Source organism: Periophthalmus magnuspinnatus, chromosome 3 (genome assembly GCF_009829125.3).
Source record: "Periophthalmus magnuspinnatus isolate fPerMag1 chromosome 3, fPerMag1.2.pri, whole genome shotgun sequence".
NCBI classification, from domain to species: domain Eukaryota; kingdom Metazoa; phylum Chordata; class Actinopteri; order Gobiiformes; family Gobiidae; genus Periophthalmus; species Periophthalmus magnuspinnatus.
The window spans coordinates 15499265-15521401 of record NC_047128.1 but is presented as its reverse complement, the minus strand read 5'-3'; the positions used below and the strand labels follow the sequence as shown (position 1 = coordinate 15521401).

Genomic DNA, 22137 nt, shown 5'->3' with positions numbered 1-22137 from the left:
ACAAAGCGGTTAAGCGTTAAGTTGATAGTATAAAATGTTTTTCTTGTACCGCTCCTTCAGACATGATTGAGTTTGTCAAATTACATTAACTTAACAAATTATAAAGCAGATATTATATCCCGACATTTATTGTTTGAGTTACTCTTACTTGAGTAGTACTTTTACGCAATTTTAAAGTAAAGTTACTTGTATTTTGAGTTAATTACTCCCCCCTCTGCGCGCTCTCTTGTAGCCTAAGCGCACGTGCAGATGTCTCTGAGTTTTTCCCGCGCTGCACAGGTGTGCCTCATCACGCCGGTCACCTGGCGCACACGTCTGTCTTTGATGAGCAGAAGTATTAAGGCCCTCCTGCTGCGGCCTCTCGGAGAGACTGGTTCTGGTTCGGCGGCAGCATGCGTGCTGTCTGGTGTAGCGCCCGTGTGGGCCCGGTCCTGCCTGTACGGCACGGCTCGGTTCGCCTCCGGTTTTGGCTTCGGGTATGGGTTTGCACGGTTTTAGCCCTAATCTTCGGCGCGCTAGGAGCGGGAGCCGAGGCGCGGTCTGGGCCTCCGGACCAGGACCATGACCCGATGTCCCCAGGGTCCGGCCAGGGTCTTCTCTCAGGTAAAGGGCTTACTCTATGGGTGACGGGTAAGGGGCTTTTATATAAAGTCTGTGGGTAATCGGGTACGGGCTTGTAGGGTGGCCAGACGTCCCTACTTACCCGGTTCCCTGTTTTGTTGTGAGTTGTTTAGTCAACTATTTATTAGTTTCAGCCCAAGGGAATTGTTGAATGTTTGACTTGTTTTAATTTCATTCAAACCTGAATGAGCTTAAACAGTCCCAGACAAAACCTATACATTTGTTTCAGTCGAGGGGAGTCCTCGTTCCCTGGTTCTGAATAGACTCTGCAACTGCTCAAACAGCTCTGTGACGCTCTGGCTCTCCTCACGCCGCTTCTCTCACCTGCGTTTCACAGGTATGAAACTTTACCAAAACCTCACCTTACTGAATAGTGGACATGCTATGAATCTTAAAATAAGGCTAGCAATTTATAGAATGTATGTTTATGAATAATAAACATGAAGACAAATGAGAAATGGCTAACTACAAAATAATGCAGAATAAAACTAATAAATACAGCAGTTTTGTCTCATGCATTTTACATTTTTCAAAAACTGATGTACCCAATCTCCATGTATATCTATTGGCTTAGCTTAACAAGTGGCTACACTGGCTTGTGTTTTTGGAGATGAAGGAGTTTTTAGATGGAGCAGAGAATCACTGGGATTACTGTTTCAGATGGCTCTGAGATCCCCTCTGGCTCCCCTGGTTGTGCTGTGGTCAGGAGAAGGTTCTGGCTGGTGCTGATGGTTTCTTCTCAATGTTCTGCAGAGCTTCAGGTGAGACTGAGTTAAATTTTTTTGGGGCACGACCATGATCTCAAACTGCTTTAATATGTCACATTTACATGCATGCTCCATGACCTTAACGTGCAACAAGCATTGAACTTAAACCATCGTACATGAAAACAGACTGGTTTAAAATGGTCCAAAAGGAACATTGGTTCAGCTCAGTAACCAAATACTCTAATTTGAACAAATGTTCTATAGGCTCCAAGCTAAGATCTTGTCTGGTGATTGTAATTGGTGAACATTTGAGGAATCTGCTCTACTCTAGAGCCATAGACCCATTTACCAAAGATAAAAAAATTATGAACTTTGTCAAATAGTGTAAAAGCATGTTTTTGATTAGAATTTAATTGATAATGCTGCATATTGAAGCTTTAAGTTTCTGTGCAACAAAAACATCCAAAATGAGTCCTTCAGAAAATGGCCAAAAAATATAAAGCTCATGTTTGGCTTTGTTCTTCAGAGCAAATACTTTAGAATTTGGACTTTGCAGTTTCTTTTGATCTGTTTTTAGGTGGACTCCATGGGCTGTTCTGTGCATCTCATGTATTTTGACAAACTACTCAGAAAAGATGTGAAGGCATTGATTGCGTGTCAAGTGAATTCTGACCAGGGACACAGTGTCTCCAGCCCCCAACGCCAGAGGAGGAACATGGAGGTGCCAAGTTTTTTCAGCCGTGAGCATGGGAGAAGGCGGCACCACAACCAGCCTGACCCTGCCCCTCAACCCAGTAACCATGCACCCAGCCAGCTTGACTTCACCCCTCTTCGCTCTGGCCAGGAAGATGACAAAATGGACAGTGACTCAAGCAAGAGCCTGGAGAAGTCTCATAGCTCAGGTCAGTTCCCCCCTCAGTCACACGTTAGGGAAAAGCTGAACCAATATACACTTAAAATGGTCTTGTGATTCCATTGGTTGGCTCACTGCATCGATTGTGCAACATTTGATGCAAGTTTCAAAAGTTTAGCCCTAATCCTCTAAACATTCAGATTAATTGCAAAACTGTTCAAACCTGCCTCAGCAAATGCATGAGGCAACAGCAAGACACATCTGTCATGTGGAAGGGTCATTACTTTCTAATGTCCACTGATGTCATAATTAAACTTTGTCTAAAGGACCTGGCCTCAAGAAGACCAGACGCCGCCATCGGTACAGCAAACGGCGAGAACGCAAACGTGGACAAGAAGCACAAAGGTCATCTGAAGGTCAAGCACATCAAGGACGAGTGGAGCAAGCGTTTGGCAGACAGAGAGGTGAAGGACCAGGCGAGAAGGGCCCTGAGAACACCCACCACAATCCTGAAGTAAAGGCACACTCCTATTCCAATCGCCAAAGAGATGACAAAGAGCCTAAGGATAGAGCCCAACATCCAGGTGAGGAAAGTCCCATACGAGTTGTCAAATGGCAGTGCAGAGTTGCATATAGGCTTGAAGGGCAACTGTTTCCCAGTTGTCTAATAAAAAAAATCTAACTTGGTCTATTTTAAACTGTGAAAATCAGGTCAAGGAGGAAAAGATGAGTACAAGGATTCTGGAGATTCTGATACCACTAAAGGTGAGACATTTGAAAGATCAGCCTTAACCCTGACATCCCACACACTTTGATTAACAACTTGGCCAAATGGGATTTGTGCTGATTCTGTGTGAACCTCAGGTCAAGGAGGGAACCGTGGAAAAGACAAGCCTAAAGCTCTTGGAGATCACCATGGTGAAGGAGCTGAGCTTCAAGGTAAATCTAGTTGAGCTTTTTCTGAATTCCCACTAATGCACTATAAGAAAGTGCTCCACTGCCAAGCTTGGCCTTAGACTTTATTTGTACCTTTCTTGACCACTGTGGATGGAGTTCAGATGTTTGTATTGCGCAGGTTGTTTCACTTAGGCGTGCTACAGGATTTGAGTAATTTAAGTGTATGTGATTAACTACATTTTTTAAATGACTAACTTGGACAAATGTTTTGTACCTTGTTTGTGCAGGACATGGACACTACATTGAGGCTACATTGACCCCTCCCCTTGTGACCATGAGGCTACTGTCCATCTTGACCAGTGCTGCCTCTACCTCCACAGTGCCCTCGAAAGTCCAGAGCACCCCCCCGACTATGTGTCCATGTTCTCTGGTTTCCACCTCCACAACTAGCCGACCATGTGACTGCGACCAAATGGCTCCCCCAGTAGTGCTGCCGTGTCAGACGAGCAGTACTGTGAAACCTGAGACTATTCCACCTTGTTACACTCAAACTACAACTATGACCCAAGGTACTAAAATGATGGCTCCTCTCTGTGCTACAGTGGCTCCATTGCCTTGCTATACAACCCCACGGTCTACCCAAGAGATGACTACCACCTCCTCCTTGACTTCCATTGCTCAAACAACCCCTGCGGGCGGAGACGGCCAGGGCGGAGACGGCCAGGGCGGAGACGGCCAGGGCGGAGACGGCCAGGGCGGAGACGGCCAGGGCGGAGACGGCCAGGGCGGAGACGGCCAGGGCGGAGACGGCCAGGGCGGAGACGGCCAGGGCGGAGACGGCCAGGGCGGAGACGGCCAGGGCGGAGACGGCCAGGGCGGAGACGGCCAGGGCGGAGACGGCCAGGCTTTACCTCTGTGTGAAATGGCACCAACCACAATGGCCCTCAACCCAGATGTCCTCTGTGCGATGACAACAGACCAGATCGTAGCTGACGGCGGGCCTCCTGGGCACCCCGGTGGTGACATGAGCTCTACACCTGTGCCTACCATGACAACAGACCAGTACGTAGCTGACGGCGGGCCTCCTGGTTATCCCAGCCATCCTGGTCACCCCCATCACGGAGACGGCGGTCCTCCTTGCCACCCTGGTCACCCCCACCACGGAGGTGACATGAGCTCTACACCTGTGCCTACAATGACAACAGACCGGATCGTAGCTGCCAACGACGGAGACGGCGGGTCCCCTGGCCACCCTGGCAGCCCTCCTGGTTATCCTGGTCACCCCGGTCACTTCCGCCACAAAGATGGCGGGCCACCTGGTCACCCTGGTCACCCCCACCATGGAGACGGCGGGCACCCTGGCCACCCCGGCGGGGACATGAGCTCTACACCTGTGCCTATGACAACAGACCCGTATGGAGACGGCGGGCCTCCTGGTTATCCCAGCCATCCTGGTCACCCTGGCCACCCAGGCCAGCACGGAGACGGCAGGCCTCCTGGGCATCGTGGTCACCCCCACCACAGGCACCCTGGCCACCCCGGCAGTGACATGAGCGCTACACCTGTGCCTATCATGACAACAGACCAGTACGTAGCTGACGACAGAGACGATGGGCCTCCTGGCCACCCTGGTCACCCCCACCACAGAGACGGCGGGCACCCTGGCCATCCTAGTCACCCTGGCCACCCCGGTGGGGACATGAGCTCTACACCTGTGCCTACAATTGCAACAGACCAGATTGTAGACGGTGGGCCTCCTGGTCACCCCCAGCACAGAGACGGCAGACCTCCTGGCCATCCCAGCCATCCTGGTCACCCCCACCAGAGAGACGGCGGGCACCCTGGCCACCCCGGCAGTGACATGAGCGCTACACCTGTGCCTATCATGACAACAGACCAGTACGTAGCTGATGGCGGGCCTCCTGGTTATCCCAGCCATCCTGGTCACCCTGACCACCCAGGCCACCCCGGTCACCCCCACCACGGAGACGGCGGGCACCCTGGCCATCCTAGTCACCCTGGCCACCCTGGGGGGGACATGAGCTCTACACCTGTGCCTACATCAACAGAGCAGTATGGAGACAGCAGGCCTCCTGGTTATCCCAGCCATCCTCACAACCCCCAACACGGAGACGGCAGGCACCCTGGCCATCCTGGTCACCCTGGCCACCCCGGCAGTGACATGAGCGCTACACCTGTGCCTATCATGACAACAGACCAGTACGTAGCTGATGGCGGGCCTCCTGGTTATCCCAGCCATCCTGGTCACCCTGACCAGCTAGGCCACCCCGGTCACCCCCAGCATGGAGACGGCGGTCCTCCTGGCCATCCTGGTCACCCCGGCCACCCCGGAGACGGCGGTCCTCCTGGCCATCCTGGTCACCCCGGCCACCCCGGAGACGGCGGTCCTCCTGGCCATCCTGGTCACCCCGGCCACCCCGGAGACGGCGGTCCTCCTGGCCATCCTGGTCACCCCGGCCACCCCGGAGACGGCGGTCCTCCTGGCCATCCTGGTCACCCCGGCCACCCCGGAGACGGCGGTCCTCCTGGCCATCCTGGTCACCCCGGCCACCCCGGAGACGGCGGTCCTCCTGGCCATCCTGGTCACCCCGGCCACCCCGGAGACGGCGGTCCTCCTGGCCATCCTGGTCACCCCGGCCACCCCGGAGACGGCGGTCCTCCTGGCCATCCTGGTCACCCCGGCCACCCCGGAGACGGCGGTCCTCCTGGCCATCCTGGTCACCCCGGCCACCCCGGAGACGGCGGTCCTCCTGGCCATCCTGGTCACCCCGGCCACCCCGGAGACGGCGGTCCTCCTGGCCATCCTGGTCACCCCGGCCACCCCGGCCACCCCGGAGACGGCGGTCCTCCTGGCCATCCTGGTCACCCCGGCCACCCCGGAGACGGCGGGCCTCCTGGCCATCCTGGTCACCCCGGCCACCCCGGAGACGGCGGGCCTCCTGGCCATCCTGGTCACCCCGGCCACCCCGGAGACGGCGGGCCTCCTGGCCACCCTGGTCACCCCGGCCACCCCGGAGACGGCGGGCCTCCTGGCCACCCTGGTCACCCCGGCCACCCCGGAGACGGCGGGCCTCCTGGCCACCCTGGTCACCCCGGCCACCCCGGAGACGGCGGGCCTCCTGGCCACCCTGGTCACCCCGGCCACCCCGGAGACGGCGGGCCTCCTGGCCACCCTGGTCACCCCGGCCACCCCGGAGACGGCGGGCCTCCTGGCCACCCTGGTCACCCCGGCCACCCCGGAGACGGCGGGCCTCCTGGCCACCCTGGTCACCCCGGCCACCCCGGAGACGGCGGGCCTCCTGGCCACCCTGGTCACCCCGGCCACCCCGGAGACGGCGGGCCTCCTGGCCACCCTGGTCACCCCGGCCACCCCGGAGACGGCGGGCCTCCTGGCCACCCTGGTCACCCCGGCCACCCCGGAGACGGCGGGCCTCCTGGCCACCCTGGTCACCCCGGCCACCCCGGAGACGGCGGGCACCCTGGTCACCCTGGCCACCCCAGCGGCGACATGAGCTCTACACCTGTGCCTACATCAACAGACCAGTATGGAGACAGCAGGCCTCCTGGCCATCCCAGCCATCCTGGTCACCCCCACCACAGAGACGGCGGGCACCCTGGCCACCCCGGCAGTGACATGAGCGCTACACCTGTGCCTACATCAACAGACCAGTATGGAGACAGCAGGCCTCCTGGCCATCCCAGCCATCCTGGTCACCCTGGCCACCCCAGTCACCCCCACCACGGAGACGGCGGGCACCCTGGCCATCCCGGTGGCGACATGAGCTCTACACCTGTGCCTATCATGACAACAGACCAGTATGTAGCTGACGGCGGGCCTCCTGGTTATCCCAGCCATCCTGGTCACCCTCACCACAGAGACGACGGGCACCCTGGCCACCCCAGCAGTGACATGAGCTCTACACCTGTGCCTACATCAACAGACCAGTATGGAGACGGCGGGCCTCCTGGTTATCCCAGCCATCCTGGTGACCCTGACCACCCAGGCCACCCCGGTCACCCCCACCATGGAGACGGCGGGCACCCTGGCCACCCCAGCGGCGACATGAGCTCTACACCTGTGCCTACATCAACAGACCAGTATGGAGACGGTGGGCCTCCTGGTTATCCCAGCCATCCTGGCCACCACGGTCACCCCCACCACAGAGACGGCGGGCACCCTGGCCATCCCGGTGGCGACATGAGCTCTACACCTGTGCCTATCATGACAACAGACCAGTATGTAGCTGACGGCGGGCCTCCTGGTTATCCCAGCCATCCTGGTCACCCTCACCACAGAGACGACGGGCACCCTGGCCACCCCAGCAGTGACATGAGCTCTACACCTGTGCCTACATCAACAGACCAGTATGTAGACGGCGGGCCTCCTGGTTATCCCAGCCATCCTGGTGACCCTGACCACCCAGGCCACCCCGGTCACCCCCACCATGGAGACGGCAGGCACCCTGGCCACCCCAGCGGCGACATGAGCTCTACACCTGTGCCTACATCAACAGACCAGTATGGAGACGGTGGGCCTCCTGGTTATCCCAGCCATCCTGGCCACCACGGTCACCCCCACCACAGAGACGGCGGGCACCCTGGCCATCCTAGTCACCCTGGCCACCCCGGCAGTGACATGAGCTCTACACCTGTGCCTACAATGACAACAGACCAGATTGACGGTGGGCCTCCTGGTCACCCCCAGCATGGAGACGGCAGGCCTCCTGGCCATCCCAGCCATCCTGGTCACCCCCACCATAGAGATGGCGGGCATCCTGGCCACCCGGGCAGTGACATGAGCGCTACACCTGTGCCTATCATGAAAACAGACCAGTACGTAGCTGATGACAGAGATGGCGGGCCTCCTGGTTATCCCAGCCATCCTGGCCACCACGGTCACCCCCACCACGGAGACAGCGGGCACCCTGGCCACCCCGGCAGCGACATGAGCTCTACACCTGTGCCTATCATGACAACAGACCAGTATGTAGCTGACGGTGGGCCACCTGGCCACCCAGGCCACCACAGAGACAGCGGGCCTCCTGGTTATCCCAGCCATCCTGGTCACCCTCACCACAGAGACGACGGGCACCCTGGCCACCCCAGCGGCGACATGAGCTCTACACCTGTGCCTACATCAACAGACCAGTATGGAGACGGCGGGCCTCCTGGTTATCCCAGCCATCCTGGCCACCACGGTCACCCCCACCACAGAGACGGCGGGCACCCTGGCCATCCTAGTCACCCTGGCCACCCCGGCAGTGACATGAGCTCTACACCTGTGCCTACAATGACAACAGACCAGATTGACGGTGGGCCTCCTGGTCACCCCCACCACAGAGACGGCGGGCACCCTGGCCACCCCGGCAGTGACATGAGCGCTACACCTGTGCCTATCATGACAACAGACCAGTACGTAGCTGACGACGGAGATGGCGGGCCTCCTGGTTATCCCAGCCATCCTGGTCACCCTGACCACCCAGGCCACCCCAGTCACCCCCACCACAGAGACGGCAGGCACCCTGGCCACCCTAGTCACCCTGGCCACCCCGGCAGCGACATGAGCTCTACACCTGTGCCTACATCAACAGACCAGTATGGAGACGGTGGGCCTCCTGGTTATCCCAGCCATCCTGGTCACCCTGACCACCCAGGCCACCCCAGTCACCCCCACCATGGAGACAGCGGGCACCCTGGCCACCCCGGCAGTGACATGAGCGCTACACCTGTGCCTATCATGACAACAGACCAGTACGTAGCTGACGACGGAGATGGCGGGCCTCCTGGTTATCCCAGCCATTCTGGTCACCCTGGCCACCCCGGTCACCCCCACCACAGAGACGGCAGGCACCCTGGCCACCCTGGCCACCCCGGCAGCGACATGAGCTCTACACCTGTGCCTACATCAACAGACCAGTATGGAGACAGCGGGCCTCCTGGTTATCCCAGCCATCCTGGCCACCACGGTCACCCCCACCACAGAGACGGCGGGCACCCTGGCCATCCTAGTCACCCTGGCCACCCCGGCAGTGACATGAGCTCTACACCTGTGCCTACAATGACAACAGACCAGATTGACGGTGGGCCTCCTGGTCACCCCCACCACAGAGACGGCGGGCACCCTGGCCACCCCGGCAGTGACATGAGCGCTACACCTGTGCTTATGACAACAGACCAGTACGTAGCTGACGACAGAGATGGCGGGCCTCCTGGTTATCCCAGCCATCCTGGCCACCACGGTCACCCCCACCACGGAGACGGCGGGCACCCTGGCCACCCTAGTCACCCTGGCCACCCCGGCGGCGACATGAGCGCTACACCTGTGCCTACAGTGACAACAGACCAGTACGTAGCTGACGGTGGGCCACCTGGTCACCCTGGCCACCCAGGCCACCACAGAGACAGCGGGCCTCCTGGTTATCCCAGCCATCCTGGTCACCCTCACCACAGAGACGACAGGCACCCTGGCCACCCCAGCAGTGACACGAGCTCTACACCTGTGCCTACATCAACAGACCAGTATGGAGACGGCGGGCCTCCTGGTTATCCCAGCCATCCTGGTCACCCTGACCACCCAGGCCACCCCGGTCACCCCCACCATGGAGACAGCGGGCACCCTGGCCACCCCGGCGGCGACATGAGCGCTACACCTGTGCCTATCATGACAACAGACCAGTACGTAGCTGACGACGGAGATGGCGGGCCTCCTGGTTATCCCAGCCATCCTGGTCACCCTGGCCACCCTAGTCACCCTGGCCACCCCGGCAGCGACATGAGCTCTACACCTGTGCCTATCATGACAACAGACCAGTACGTAGCTCACGGTGGGCCACCTGGTCACCCTGGCCACCCAGGCCACCACAGAGACGGCGGGCCTCCTGGTTATCCCAGCCATCCTGGTCACCCCCACCACGGAGACGGCGGGCACCCTGGCCACCCTAGTCACCCTGGCCACCCCGGCAGCGACATGAGCTCTACACCTGTGCCTACATCAACAGACCAGTATGGAGACAGCGGGCCTCTTGGTTATCCCAGCCATCCTGGTCACCCTGGCCACCCCGGTCACCCCCACCACGGAGACGGCGGGCACCCTGGCCACCCCGGCGGCGACATGAGCTCTACACCTGTGCCTACATCAACAGACCAGTATGGAGACAGCGGGCCTCCTGGTTATCCCAGCCATCCTGGTCACCCCCACCACGGAGATGGCGGGCACCCTGGCCACCCTAGTCACCCTGGCCACCCCGGCAGCGACATGAGCTCTACACCTGTGCCTACATCAACAGACCAGTATGGAGACGGCGGGCCTCCTGGTTATCCCAGCCATCCTGGTCACCCTGGCCACCCCGGTCACCCCCACCACAGAGACGGCAGGCACCCTGGCCACCCTGGCCACCCCAGCGGCGACATGAGCTCTACACCTGTGCCTACATCAACAGACCAGTATGGAGACGGCAGGCCTCCTGGTTATCCCAGCCATCCTGGTCACGCCCACCACAGAGACGGCGGGCACCCTGGCCACCCCAGCGGTGACATGAGCGCTACACCTGTGCCTACAGTGACAACAGACCAGTACGTAGCTGAGGACGGAGACCGCGGGCCTCCTGGTTATCCCAGCCATCCTGACCACCCCAGTCACCCCCACCACGGAGATGGCGGGCACCCTGGCCATCCTAGTCACCCTGGCCACCCCGGCAGTGACATGAGCTCTACACCTGTGCCTACAATGACAACAGACCAGATTGACGGCGGGCATCCTGGTCACCCCCAGCATGGAGACGGCAGGCCTCCTGGCCATCCCAGCCATCCTGGTCACCCCCACCACACAGATGGCGGGCACCCAGGCCACCCCAGCGGTGACATGAGCTCTACACCTGTGCCTACAATAACAGGCCAGATCGTAGCTGGCAACGACATAGACGGCGGGCCTCCTGGCCATCCTGGTCACCTCGGTCACCACCACGGAGACAGCGGGCCTCCTGGCCATCCCGGTCACCCCCACCATGGAGACGGCGGGCCTCCTGGCCATCCCGGTCACCCCCACCACGGAGACGGCGGCGACATGAGCTTTAAAACTGTGCCTACGATAACAGACCAGTACGTAACTGATGGAGACAGCGGGCCTCCTGGTCAACCTGGCCACCCCGGTCACCCCCAGCACGGAGACGGCGGACCTCCTGGTCACCCCCAGCACGGAGACGGCGGTCACCCAGGCCACCCCGGTGGCGACATGAGCTCTACACCTGTGTCTACCATGACAACAGACCAGATCGTAGCTGGTCATGGAGGTGACGGTGGCCACCCAACAGCAGAAACCTCTACCTCTGGTAATATTTAATGTTGGACTTTAAATTTTTAAATGCCTTTTTGATGTTTTCATGTGTGCTTTTATTTACCAGGCACTCCTACAGTTACTGAGTCCATGATCTCAAAGGGCACCACAAGGTCCACCTTTGATCTGGGTGAGTAATGCTGCGTTCATCTGATCTCAGATCTGACTTTTTTTTTGCTTTCCAAGTAGTCAAACTTTTGTATTAGTTTGGGATTGGGCAGTGGTGACCAGATCTGTTTCTCATTGTGAATGGAGTCAGAATTTAAGTATGAATTATTAGAATTTTAGCTATCTGCAAAAATGTAATGCAGAATACTTTAAACTAATTCTTGCAATTTGCCTGCAATAAACCGGTCACAAATCACGAGGGTCTTTGGCTCAACTTTATTTGCTGATTCATTTGAAAGTTATGCAGATGTGTTGCTGCAATTTATGAGAAGTTGATGTGCATCAGTGGCATCACTCATCTTGGGTGTAGTGTGGTGATGCGTTCATGTGGTCTCAAACACTTACCATGTGAATATTGACTGATTACAGACTCTGCAATCACAACTGCTGCCTGTGGCACCGCTCAAGCCTCATGTGTGACCTTTGATTCCTTTGGAAATCTGACCCAGACTCCACACTGCACCTCTGTAAGTACACTGTAGTTTAAAAAGGGTAATAAGAAAATGCTAGTTTTACATCAGGCAGGCATGTATGACATCTAAAGGCTCATTTAAAGTGTTTTCCTATTCAAACCCTCCTTATGGTTCAGTATGAGCCTGTACAAGGTTCCACTAAAGCCTAAATCAACCATGCTCCCACATAAGTAAATCAGAAATTACCTTTGAAACTATTGCACATTGCATCAGTTTTGTCATGAGTGAGATTGTGTTGCTCTGCACCAAGCCAGTTCAAAATTACACGAGGGGGATGCTCAAAGCATCATTACCATGTTTAAAATTTGCACTTAGAAAACAAGGAGTAAACTACATTTTGATCACCAAGTTTTAAAAATGCTATAGTTGCCAAATGACTTCATCTGACATTATTAGCAGTATGATAACCTCTGGCTTGTTTAAAGTGGAGCTACATTAACCCAGCAGAACATGTACAGTGAAATGTTAAAATGGCAAAGCTTTAATGTCCATGTTGCAGTACACCACAGAACCAACTTTTAGTTTGAATTGACAGTAACAAAAGCTCTAAAATGAGAATGCATTAGAAGTTGCAAAAATGTTGAGCAGGTTTCTCTAACCACCATCAGATATGATTGACCATGTCTACTGCAGTCTAAGGGGACAATTTCTGTACAAAGTATTTCATCCCTTGAGAATGAAATACTTTGAAAAAGGGCTTTCCCCTTTGACAATGTCTACTGCAGTCAAATTGGAGTTTTTGCCAGTATGCACTGAGTACAATTGCATTAATTAACTTGTCTCTGCAGAGTATCCCATCTGAAGTGAGCACTACCCCAGCAGGCACAACGCCACAGAAGATGTGCTGGTGTCCATGTCAGGATGGGCAAGAGCCAGAGCCCTGATGCTCTGCAGTTGCAACAAGACAAAACAATTATTTTTAATAAAGAAAAACAAACCTATTCACTGCCTAATGTGCCATTTATTCATAACAAGTGCATTTAGTTACCAGGTAGACAAAGTATCAGAAATGGTGTCTTGATTTCAGAATTTGACTTTAGTCTAGATTAAATGGTCAGTCATTTTCTGCCCTTAACATTAAAGGTCTTGTATTGCATAAAATTGGCTTGAGCTTAAGACATGCTATGTTACCACAAAAACGTTCCTAGAGTTGATTTGTTTCATTTGCACATGTTTGAGTAATCCCTTTAGTCCAAGTCTTCATCTGCAGATCCCTCATCTCTAATACTATGTACAAATTCTGTTAATTGAGCAGTTAAATCTACAGAATGTAGTTTGCATAAGTCATTTGAGCACAATACCTTCTATGATGACAGTAAAGTGTTAGTGTAATGCTGACATGGGCAAATTATATTAAAATGGGTAAGGGTAAAAGATTTTCTGTTTAACTGGAATTTAATGCATTTGTAAAAGTTTGTACAATGAGCCTTGCATATTTATGCGTTGCTGCATGTTATAGGCCAAATCTCTAATGTTACATATATCTTGGACCAGCCAAGTGTGAAGTTTGCCTGGTGTAATATATTAACAGATGGAAATGAGCACTTTTATGTCCATATTTAAAGCTGTTCTGATAATATGCGTTCTACAGTATTAGTCAATTTTAATAAGATTAAATTGGATTAGTTTTACTGAAGTTTTATCACAGCTCAAACTGAGATTTGTGTACATTTTTGCTGTGAAATGTTTGCTAAAATGGGAGGGTTTCATCCTTTTTAAAGTATTTTACCTGAAACAATGGTATATTTACCATTTTTAAAAAAAACTATGCAAAATCTTTTGAAAAATATTGCGTGCCGAATTAAAATATTTCACGTCTTCGTTATTGTCACACTGACAACCCCGCGAGGGCACTCTTGGCTTGTGTATCAGTATCTACTCCTGTAACATTGAAAATAACAATTTCAACATTACGGCAATTTAAAGACATCTGAGAAAGACTGAAGAAAAATTCCCCTAAAAGAAAATCATTCTGCTCAGTCTGACAGTCGGGCAGAAGAGCAGGCGGCACTTCTTTTACCTCCAGAGTTGGAGTTATTCAGAAGTGACACTGAGGATGAAGAATTGAATGGATTTAGTGATTTTGAGTGAGATTGAGAGTATACTTGTTAGCTTGTTTTCTTATGCTTTAGTTATCTGATTAACTGTTCTCTATTTTATAACTTAATAAAATGTCTTGTCTTGGATTTTGTAAAATACATTTCACTGGATTTCACTAATAGAAATGATCATTCAACATTTGTAAATTTACCTTTTGGATATTTCAAGTTCAATGTAATAGAAATCTGTCTCTGTCCCACTTGAGAGTATGACACCACAGTCTACTATCTGAAAAACTGTTCTGCATACTCCAGTTTGGTGTGGAACAGGTCTGTCAGGTGTCTGAACCAATGGACAAACATGAATGTACAGTTAAAGACTTGGACCTTTCAGAGCATCTGTGGAACATCTCCATTCTCAAAGGATTTTATATGAACCCATGCATATTCCAGCTCAGAACACTTTCAAAGTCTCCAGAGTGAGTCTATAAACTGGCTCCACCTTTCCCTTCAGCTCACTCCTTTACTCTGAACAGTGGACCAAAGCAAACATGGTGAATTTGGAAAACAAACAGTCCATTTATCACAATTTGTACCATAGTGTTATAACCTCCGGTGTCCACTGGGAGACACTGTGGGAGCATTTTTAGCCCAATAGTACTTTTCAGAAAATCCTTTGGAGTCATTTTATTTGGAAGTATCAGTACTCTGTAGATATTAGTACTCTGCAACAGTACTTTTGAAGTATCAGTACTATCTAACAGTACTTTTGAAGTAACAGTACTCTGTATGTATCCTCCCTCTCCTCTCTCCCCCTTTCCCCCACTCTTCCCCTGTCTTGTCTCCTCCCTCTCCTCTTCTCCTCAACCCACTGAGACATTTAAGGCAAACAACAGGTTAGACCCTCCTTAGACCTGTTTTAGACTTTCCTTTGACCTGTTGTAGACCTAGCTTACTTCTGCTCTTTTCTTTTCTATTTAGTCTGCATAGTTTAGACCGTGTTTTGCATGTATTTGAGATGTCTTTTTTCCAATTTCAATGACTAACCATATTATTTAAGAATTAAAATACATAAAATACAAATATATTCCCTTTCCTCCTCCTCTGTACCACTGCCTGTCTTCTGCATCATGAGGTGTCGAAATAATGGATTCTAGATCTCATCTCATTCATCCTTGTCTCAACCAAAGATCAGCGAGAGCCTCAAACCAGAACGTCATCAAAACATTTATCTCCACCAGCATCCATCACCTGCCTGTGCATGTGTGTGGGGACTGTGTGGGGGGGGTTGGGGGGGTTGGTGTGTGTAGGGACACTTCACCTGTACATGTGCATGTGCATTATGTGTTGTTGCTGTTGTCATGGTGACAGCACCAGATCACTGACCACATGTCCGGTCTCTTCTAGTTCAGTGCTCATGTTTTTTGCCGTTTAAATTGATTTACTGTTATTTATTTTTGTTTCATGTATTTATTGTTTAGTGGTTTGTCCCTTGGACTGTCCCTGGTGTCCTTTGTCCCTGTGAATAATTAAAAAGATTCTTCACCTGAAACAATACTGAACCAGGACCAAAGCAGGATTAAACCAGGACTGCACCATGTCTAAAATAGGACTGAACCACGATTAAACCACAATTAAACCAGGTCTACCTAAGGATCTATATTAAGACCAAACCAGAACTGGTCCTACACTTGTTAAACAACTTTGGAATCTTAACATTTTGCTAAAGATTGACTGATTGATTGGTTTTATTTAAAGTTTGTGCCGAAGTGAATTTCACAACAGAATTTACCTATGAACATGGATGGAGATGGGAAGAGTCCTGGGTAACCGAAATCTGGGCAAAACATTACTCCAGATTTAGACCTACATTAGACCAGGAATAGTTCTGTTATAGACCTGGTTTAGACCTGGAGTGTCCCTGTTATAGACCCGGTTTAGGCATGGTTAAGAACTGGAATAGTCTTGTTATAGACCTGGTTAAGATCTGGTTTAGCCCTGTTATAAACCTGGTTTAGACCTGAAGTAGTCCTCTTATACACCTGGTTTAGATCTTTATTTATTTATTTGATTGGGACAGTGCATGTTAATGAACAGACATGATTCAACATGACATAAACACACCAGATTATAGCCAAAGGCTAATTTCCATCAAAGGGCTGGGGTCACAAAGAGGTCAAAATAAAAATTGCACACTACACTCATTGCACAGTTCCCGTAGTTGCACATCCACTCATTGCACATTTCTCATAATTGCACATTCCACTCATTACACAGTCCCTATTATTTCAGTCAGTTTGGTCAACCATTCAAGGAAATTACATTCTATACCCACCCTCTTCCTATTTTGCCCATACATGCAAATATGTCTTTATAAAAAAGTACAGATAGAAAATCACATTGCCACTATAGATGAAGCATGTTTGGTTTGACCATAACCAGTTTTTCATTTGAGCTTTAAAAGAACTGTATGTGGGACATTCTCTCAGGGATACTGGGAGACTATTTCACAGGTTTTCACCTTGGAGAGATAATACATTCTGACCAAAGGTGGTCCGTTTGTGGGGGATCAGCAGGTCACCTCTGGTGGTAGCTTGTGTGGTCCTGGCTAAATTGTCTGTATTTAATGTATTCCTTTAACGGTGGTGTTGTGAGCAAGTGTAGGACCTTATAAATTAGGCAAACTCTTAAGGTTGACCATGTTGTTAAAGTCCAGTAGTCTATGCTTTTTCAGAATGTGACTCTGGTCAGGGGAAATGGGTTTTTTATCAAGTATTTTTAGGCATCTTTTATAGAGGTTTGGTGATACTCGTGGTACTCTGTGTCAGTGTTTGAGAGATACTGATCTAGGATAAAAACATTTCATAATCATAACACTAGGTCACACTCACACAGCACACCCACGGATCGTCCGCTCATCCGTATCTTCAACTCAGAGTCATTTGAGTTCATTTGTGAGTTTGAATCCTGATTCTTGATGTCGTGTTATCATAAAGAGCCTGAATATAAGTTATTATTCTTTCACCTCTTTGGATGTGTGCAGCACTTTAAACAGACCTAGCCGAATAACAGAATCTGAACAGGTAATTACTGCTTCACAATACAACACAACACAATACAGCACAAAACAACACGATACACTACAAAGCAACACAATGAATGAGTCATTTGTGAATTATTCCTCTGATCGTTGTGTCTCGGGTTTGATCCATTCATAGACATGTCTGATTTCACTGCAAAACTAATCAGCAACCACCTTATACCTTATATAATGATGCACTACAAAGACAAGGTAACGACAGTATGTGTTATACTTCACATCTGAAATAAAATGTCCCATTGAAGATACAAAATCAAATGTTTTTATTTCACATTTACATCAAAGTCACTTCTTTTTTTTTTTAACAATCATCAGAACTTTATTTACATCACACCAACAGACAGATGTTGTCTGGAGAAAAGGCTTCTGCATTTTTGCAATCCTAAATGGAGTTTGTAAAAGTCCAGATTAAACCCAGGACTAAACCCAGGACTAAGCCAGGTCTAAACCAGGTCTAAAATGCTGTAGTTCTGTTCCCACGGTAACAGATGTGAGGTTTGTGGTCGCTGTGGTTACAGACACTTGAGCAGGAAGAAGTTGCAGAGGGCCCCGTGTGGACAGTCGCAGAGTTTGCCGATGCGCGCTCCTTTCCTCACAGCGCACGACTCACCCAGGTCACACTGCAAATACACACATACACACAAAACAATTCCGCAGGGTTAATATAACACACTGAACCAGGAGCAAGGTCTGAGCCACTGACTGTATTTGACACAGACATTATTAGAAGCATCATTAAATGCTGTCTTCTTCTTAGCAACTCAGCTAGTCCAGCTAGTTCAGAACACCTGAGCCAGTCCCCTGTACTTTTACTATAACCGTTAGCATTTGCCATTAGAAACCTCTTAATAATCCAGAGGGTTTGGGCCAGTACAAACCCATCAACCAAATTTAGGTCAGAGCCTTGTTTAAAGTGTTGAGCGTGTAGACCTTTTGGTGTTTTATTTTAGATTATAATCTGAGCTAGAAGCTAACACACTCAGTGGTAAATGCTACTATTGTGTGGTACATGCTACTGTGAGAAAAGCAGATAAATTGGATAAATATCATGGAATAAATGCGTTATATACTTTAACATGGACTGGCTTCACCATTAATTTGTTTCCGAGGGAGTGTCTGCACCAAGTGATCGTGTTTGAGCAGCGACCAGAGAGTGTGTCTATGAATGTGTATGGTATTTGAGTATATTTGAGTGTAAATATAATTCCTGGGGCGGTGTCAGGGGGCAGGGTCTGATGCCTGTAGGGACAGAGTCTCACCGTTGGCACCTGTCCGTATTTCTTCTCCCAGTGTGGCAGACGTTTGGCCTGAAGCTTCTCCAGCACTTCCTGCAGCTCTCCCAGCTGGATGCAGATATATGACACAAAACAGAATTAATCACTGGGCAGTAAGAGACACTAGAATAACCCTACAGCTCAAACCGCATGGTCAAAGCCAGATGGTGATGGTGCGCTCAATCTCATGGCTCTCCTCAGGGCTCCCCTCGGGGCTTTCCTCTGTGTCCTCACTCTCCTAAATGAAACCTGAGGCTTGGACATGCACCAGTTGATCCTTCAAACAGATTAGTGTATTCAAAACCTCAACACCATGTATATGTTTACATACAGGTGATAGAAGATGATGTACCTGCACCTCTAGAATGGGAGACTTGGCAGCTTGCAAAAACAAACTTTATTTGGAAGAGTAAAAACAGGGTTAAACTGTCTCTGCATAACTCCAAAGAGCTTCATCAAAACATTACTGGTCATTCACTTAGGCCCTAAACATCCAGCCCCTGCTGTCCCCTGGAGGTCTATAGAGAAGAAACAAGTGTACCCCATCCACTTTAGATTATGTTTCAAATCTTCAAATCCGTTCTGTCCTTCAGCTAAGGCTAGGAGCCTATGCGGGATCAGACTGTTCTGGTGTAAACTGAAAAAAAGTGCAAGGTGTATAAACATCAAATAGACAGATACAGGATAGAGAGCAAAATAAAAATTAATAATGCACGACAATCACTTCAGTGCAGTTTATAAAATAGATACATTCATAGTCATTGCAGAATTGAAAACAGTGTGTTAGCTGTAGTGTGAGGGTGGAGCCAGCAGATGGAGCATGTTGTTGGGAGAGTGCTGGTCTGATGGGACTGGACAGTGAAGGGGTGGGTTATCTTTTAAGGATTTACTTTTTCTTTTTTAATAAGTAGGAGAGGTTTCTGATTATACATGAAAATAAGTTTCCTACTAATTATGTTAAAAAGAACCTCAAATGGAAATGTGCAGCTTTCAACTTGAGGCATCCTCCTCATTGCTATTCAGATATGCAACTCAGTTTTATTCACCAAACATATTCAACTCCAAACATTAAGATGAAAGATGAGATGAGTCTGTGAGCTCCTCCCCACATGACCATAAAGCGTCCTCCATTCACACAAACTTATGCAAATGTGTCACTTTGTATTTATGAAATGGGAATGTTTATGAACTGATTTATGAACCAAAGTGTGCAGCATTTTAACAAATGTTTTTCATTTCATTCATTGAGTTTTATTTGGACATGTCACAACATGACGTTGAAGAAATTTAATCTAAATCAATCTAATTTAATAAAATCTGTGTAAAAAAGCATCTGAATATTATTGATATAAGTTTGGATTCATTGATACATTGATTCAGTGGATCATGAGCATTATGATGATATAATACTTACTTTAAATATCCCCTCACGTGCACTCTTACACTCACATGCACTCCCCTCACATGCACTCTAAACACTCACATGCACTCCCCTCACAATCACTCTTACACTCACGTGCACTCCCCTCACATGCACTCTTACACTCACGTGTGCTCCCCTCACATGCACTCTTACACTCACGTGCACTCCCCTCACATGCACTCTAAACACTCACATGCACTCTTACACTCACGTGCACTCCCCTCACATGCACTCTAAACACTCACATGCACTCCCCTCACATGCACTCTTACACTCACGTGCACTCCCCTCACATGCACTCTAAACACTCACATGCACTCCCCTCACATGCACTCTTACACTCACATGCACTCCCCTCACATGCACTCTTACACTCACATGCACTCCCCTCACATGCACTCTAAACACTCACATGCACTCCCCTCACAATCACTCTTACACTCACGTGCACTCCCCTCACATGCACTCTTACACTCACGTGTGCTCCCCTCACATGCACTCTTACACTCACGTGCACTCCTCTCACATGCACTCTAAACACTCACATGCACTCTTACACTCACGTGCACTCCCCTCACATGCACTCTAAACACTCACATGCACTCCCCTCACATGCACTCTTACACTCACGTGCACTCCCCTCACATGCACTCTAAACACTCACATGCACTCCCCTCACATGCACTCTTACACTCACATGCACTCCCCTCACATGCACTCTTACACTCACATGCACTCCCCTCACATGCACTCTAAACACTCACATGCACTCCCCTCATGTGCACTCTAAACACTCACATGCACTCCCCTCACATGCACTCTAAACACTCACATGCACTCCCCTCACATGCACTCTAAACACTCACATGCACTCCCCTCACATGCACTCTTACACTCACGTGCGCTCCCCTCACATGCACTCTTACACTCACGTGCACTCCCCTCACATGCACTCTAAACACTCACATGCACTCCCCTCACATGCACTCTAAACACTCACATGTACTCCCCTCACATGCACTCTTACACTCATGTGCACTCTCCTAACATGCACTCTTACACTCACATGTACTACCCTCACGCACACTCTTACACTCATGTGCACTCTCCTCACATGCACTCTTACACTCACATGTACTACCCTCACGCACACTCTTACACTCATGTGCACTCCCCTCACATGCACTCTTACACTCATGTGCACTCTCCTCACATGCACTACCCTCACGCACACTCTTACACTCATGTGCACTCCCCTCACATGCACTCTTACACTCATGTGCACTCTCCTCACGCACACTCTTACACACACATGCACTCTCCTCACATGCACTTACACTCACATGCACTACCCTCACGCACACTCTTACACTCATGTGCACACTTCCCATACATCCATACTCCCCTCTCATGCACACTCACATGCACTCTCACTGTCACATGCACTTCCCTCACAGGCACTCCCTTAACATGCACTCCCCTCACTATCATGTGCACACTTACCAGCTGCTTCTCCGCCGTCAGTTTGGGGCCCTTGGAGAATCCTTTCAGATCCCGGGGCCAGAGTCCAGACTCTGGTTCAGGATCTGGGTCCGAGTCCAGACTTAGACCCACGTGCACGAGCAGAGTCAGGAGCACAAGCGTGCATGTGAACAGGGGCCAGCGCCTCAGAGGCATTGTGCAACAGGTCAGTACAGGAATGGGCAGTACAGTGAGGAGGAGAGGAGTTATTGTAGTAGTAATAGCAGCAGCAGCAGTAGTAGTAGTAGTAGTAGAAGTATTAGCAGCAGTAGTAATAGCAGTAGTAGTAGTAGTAGAAATAGTTGTAGTAACAGTAACAGTATTAGCACTAGCAGCAGAGGTACAGTAAATCAGAATGAGAGAACGGGGGTTGCAGAGAGAGTTATATCCTGGGTGTGCTGCGTCATAGACAGAGAGAGAGAGAAGGAAGAGGAAGAAGATGAGGAGTGAAGAAGGATGGGAGAGTGAAGAGAAGAGAGAGAGAGAGAAAGAGGAAGGAAGAGAGATAGAGATGAGGAGGAGAGCAGTGGACAGTGACTCAGTTCTAGATAAATGTGTTGTGTCTGGTCATGTTCTAATCCACATCTGTGAGGAACCACCTTCTCCACAGAGACCCCAATGTGAACAGGAGGATGCCACCCATTCCTCCATCTATCCATCCATCCATATTCTTCTGCTTATCCGAGGCCAGGTCGTGGGAACAAGAGG

At 50.5% G+C, this 22137-nt stretch overlaps 2 protein-coding genes across 2 annotated transcripts in view; one reads left to right on the top strand and one right to left on the bottom strand.

Moving 5' to 3' along the window:
• Nucleotides 1–22137, top strand: part of iqgap1 (IQ motif containing GTPase activating protein 1) — a 115963-nt gene that overhangs the window by 46097 nt on the left and 47729 nt on the right. The gene's annotated exons all lie outside the window — the stretch shown is intronic.
• On the bottom strand, nucleotides 17606–21646 carry cart3 (cocaine- and amphetamine-regulated transcript 3). The gene is made up of 3 exons (XM_033991839.2): nucleotides 21412–21646; nucleotides 18471–18554; nucleotides 17606–17831 (listed from the first exon to the last, which is right to left on the bottom strand). The coding sequence occupies exons 1-3, from the start codon at nucleotides 21583–21585 to the stop codon at nucleotides 17724–17726; spliced, it is 366 nt and encodes a 121-aa protein (XP_033847730.1). The 5' UTR covers nucleotides 21586–21646; the 3' UTR covers nucleotides 17606–17723.

Excerpts from the sequence above, each read along its gene's own strand:
- cart3 (XM_033991839.2), bottom strand. The coding sequence starts at position 21,585 with ATGCCTCTGAGGCGCTGGCCCCTGTTCACATGCACGCTTGTGCTCCTG. Across the intron at positions 18,555-21,411 it reads TGACGGCGGAGAAGCAGCTG|CTGGGAGAGCTGCAGGAAGT; the intron begins GTAAGTGTGCAC and ends ATCTGCATCCAG. Across the intron at positions 17,832-18,470 it reads AATACGGACAGGTGCCAACG|TGTGACCTGGGTGAGTCGTG; the intron begins GTGAGACTCTGT and ends GTGTATTTGCAG.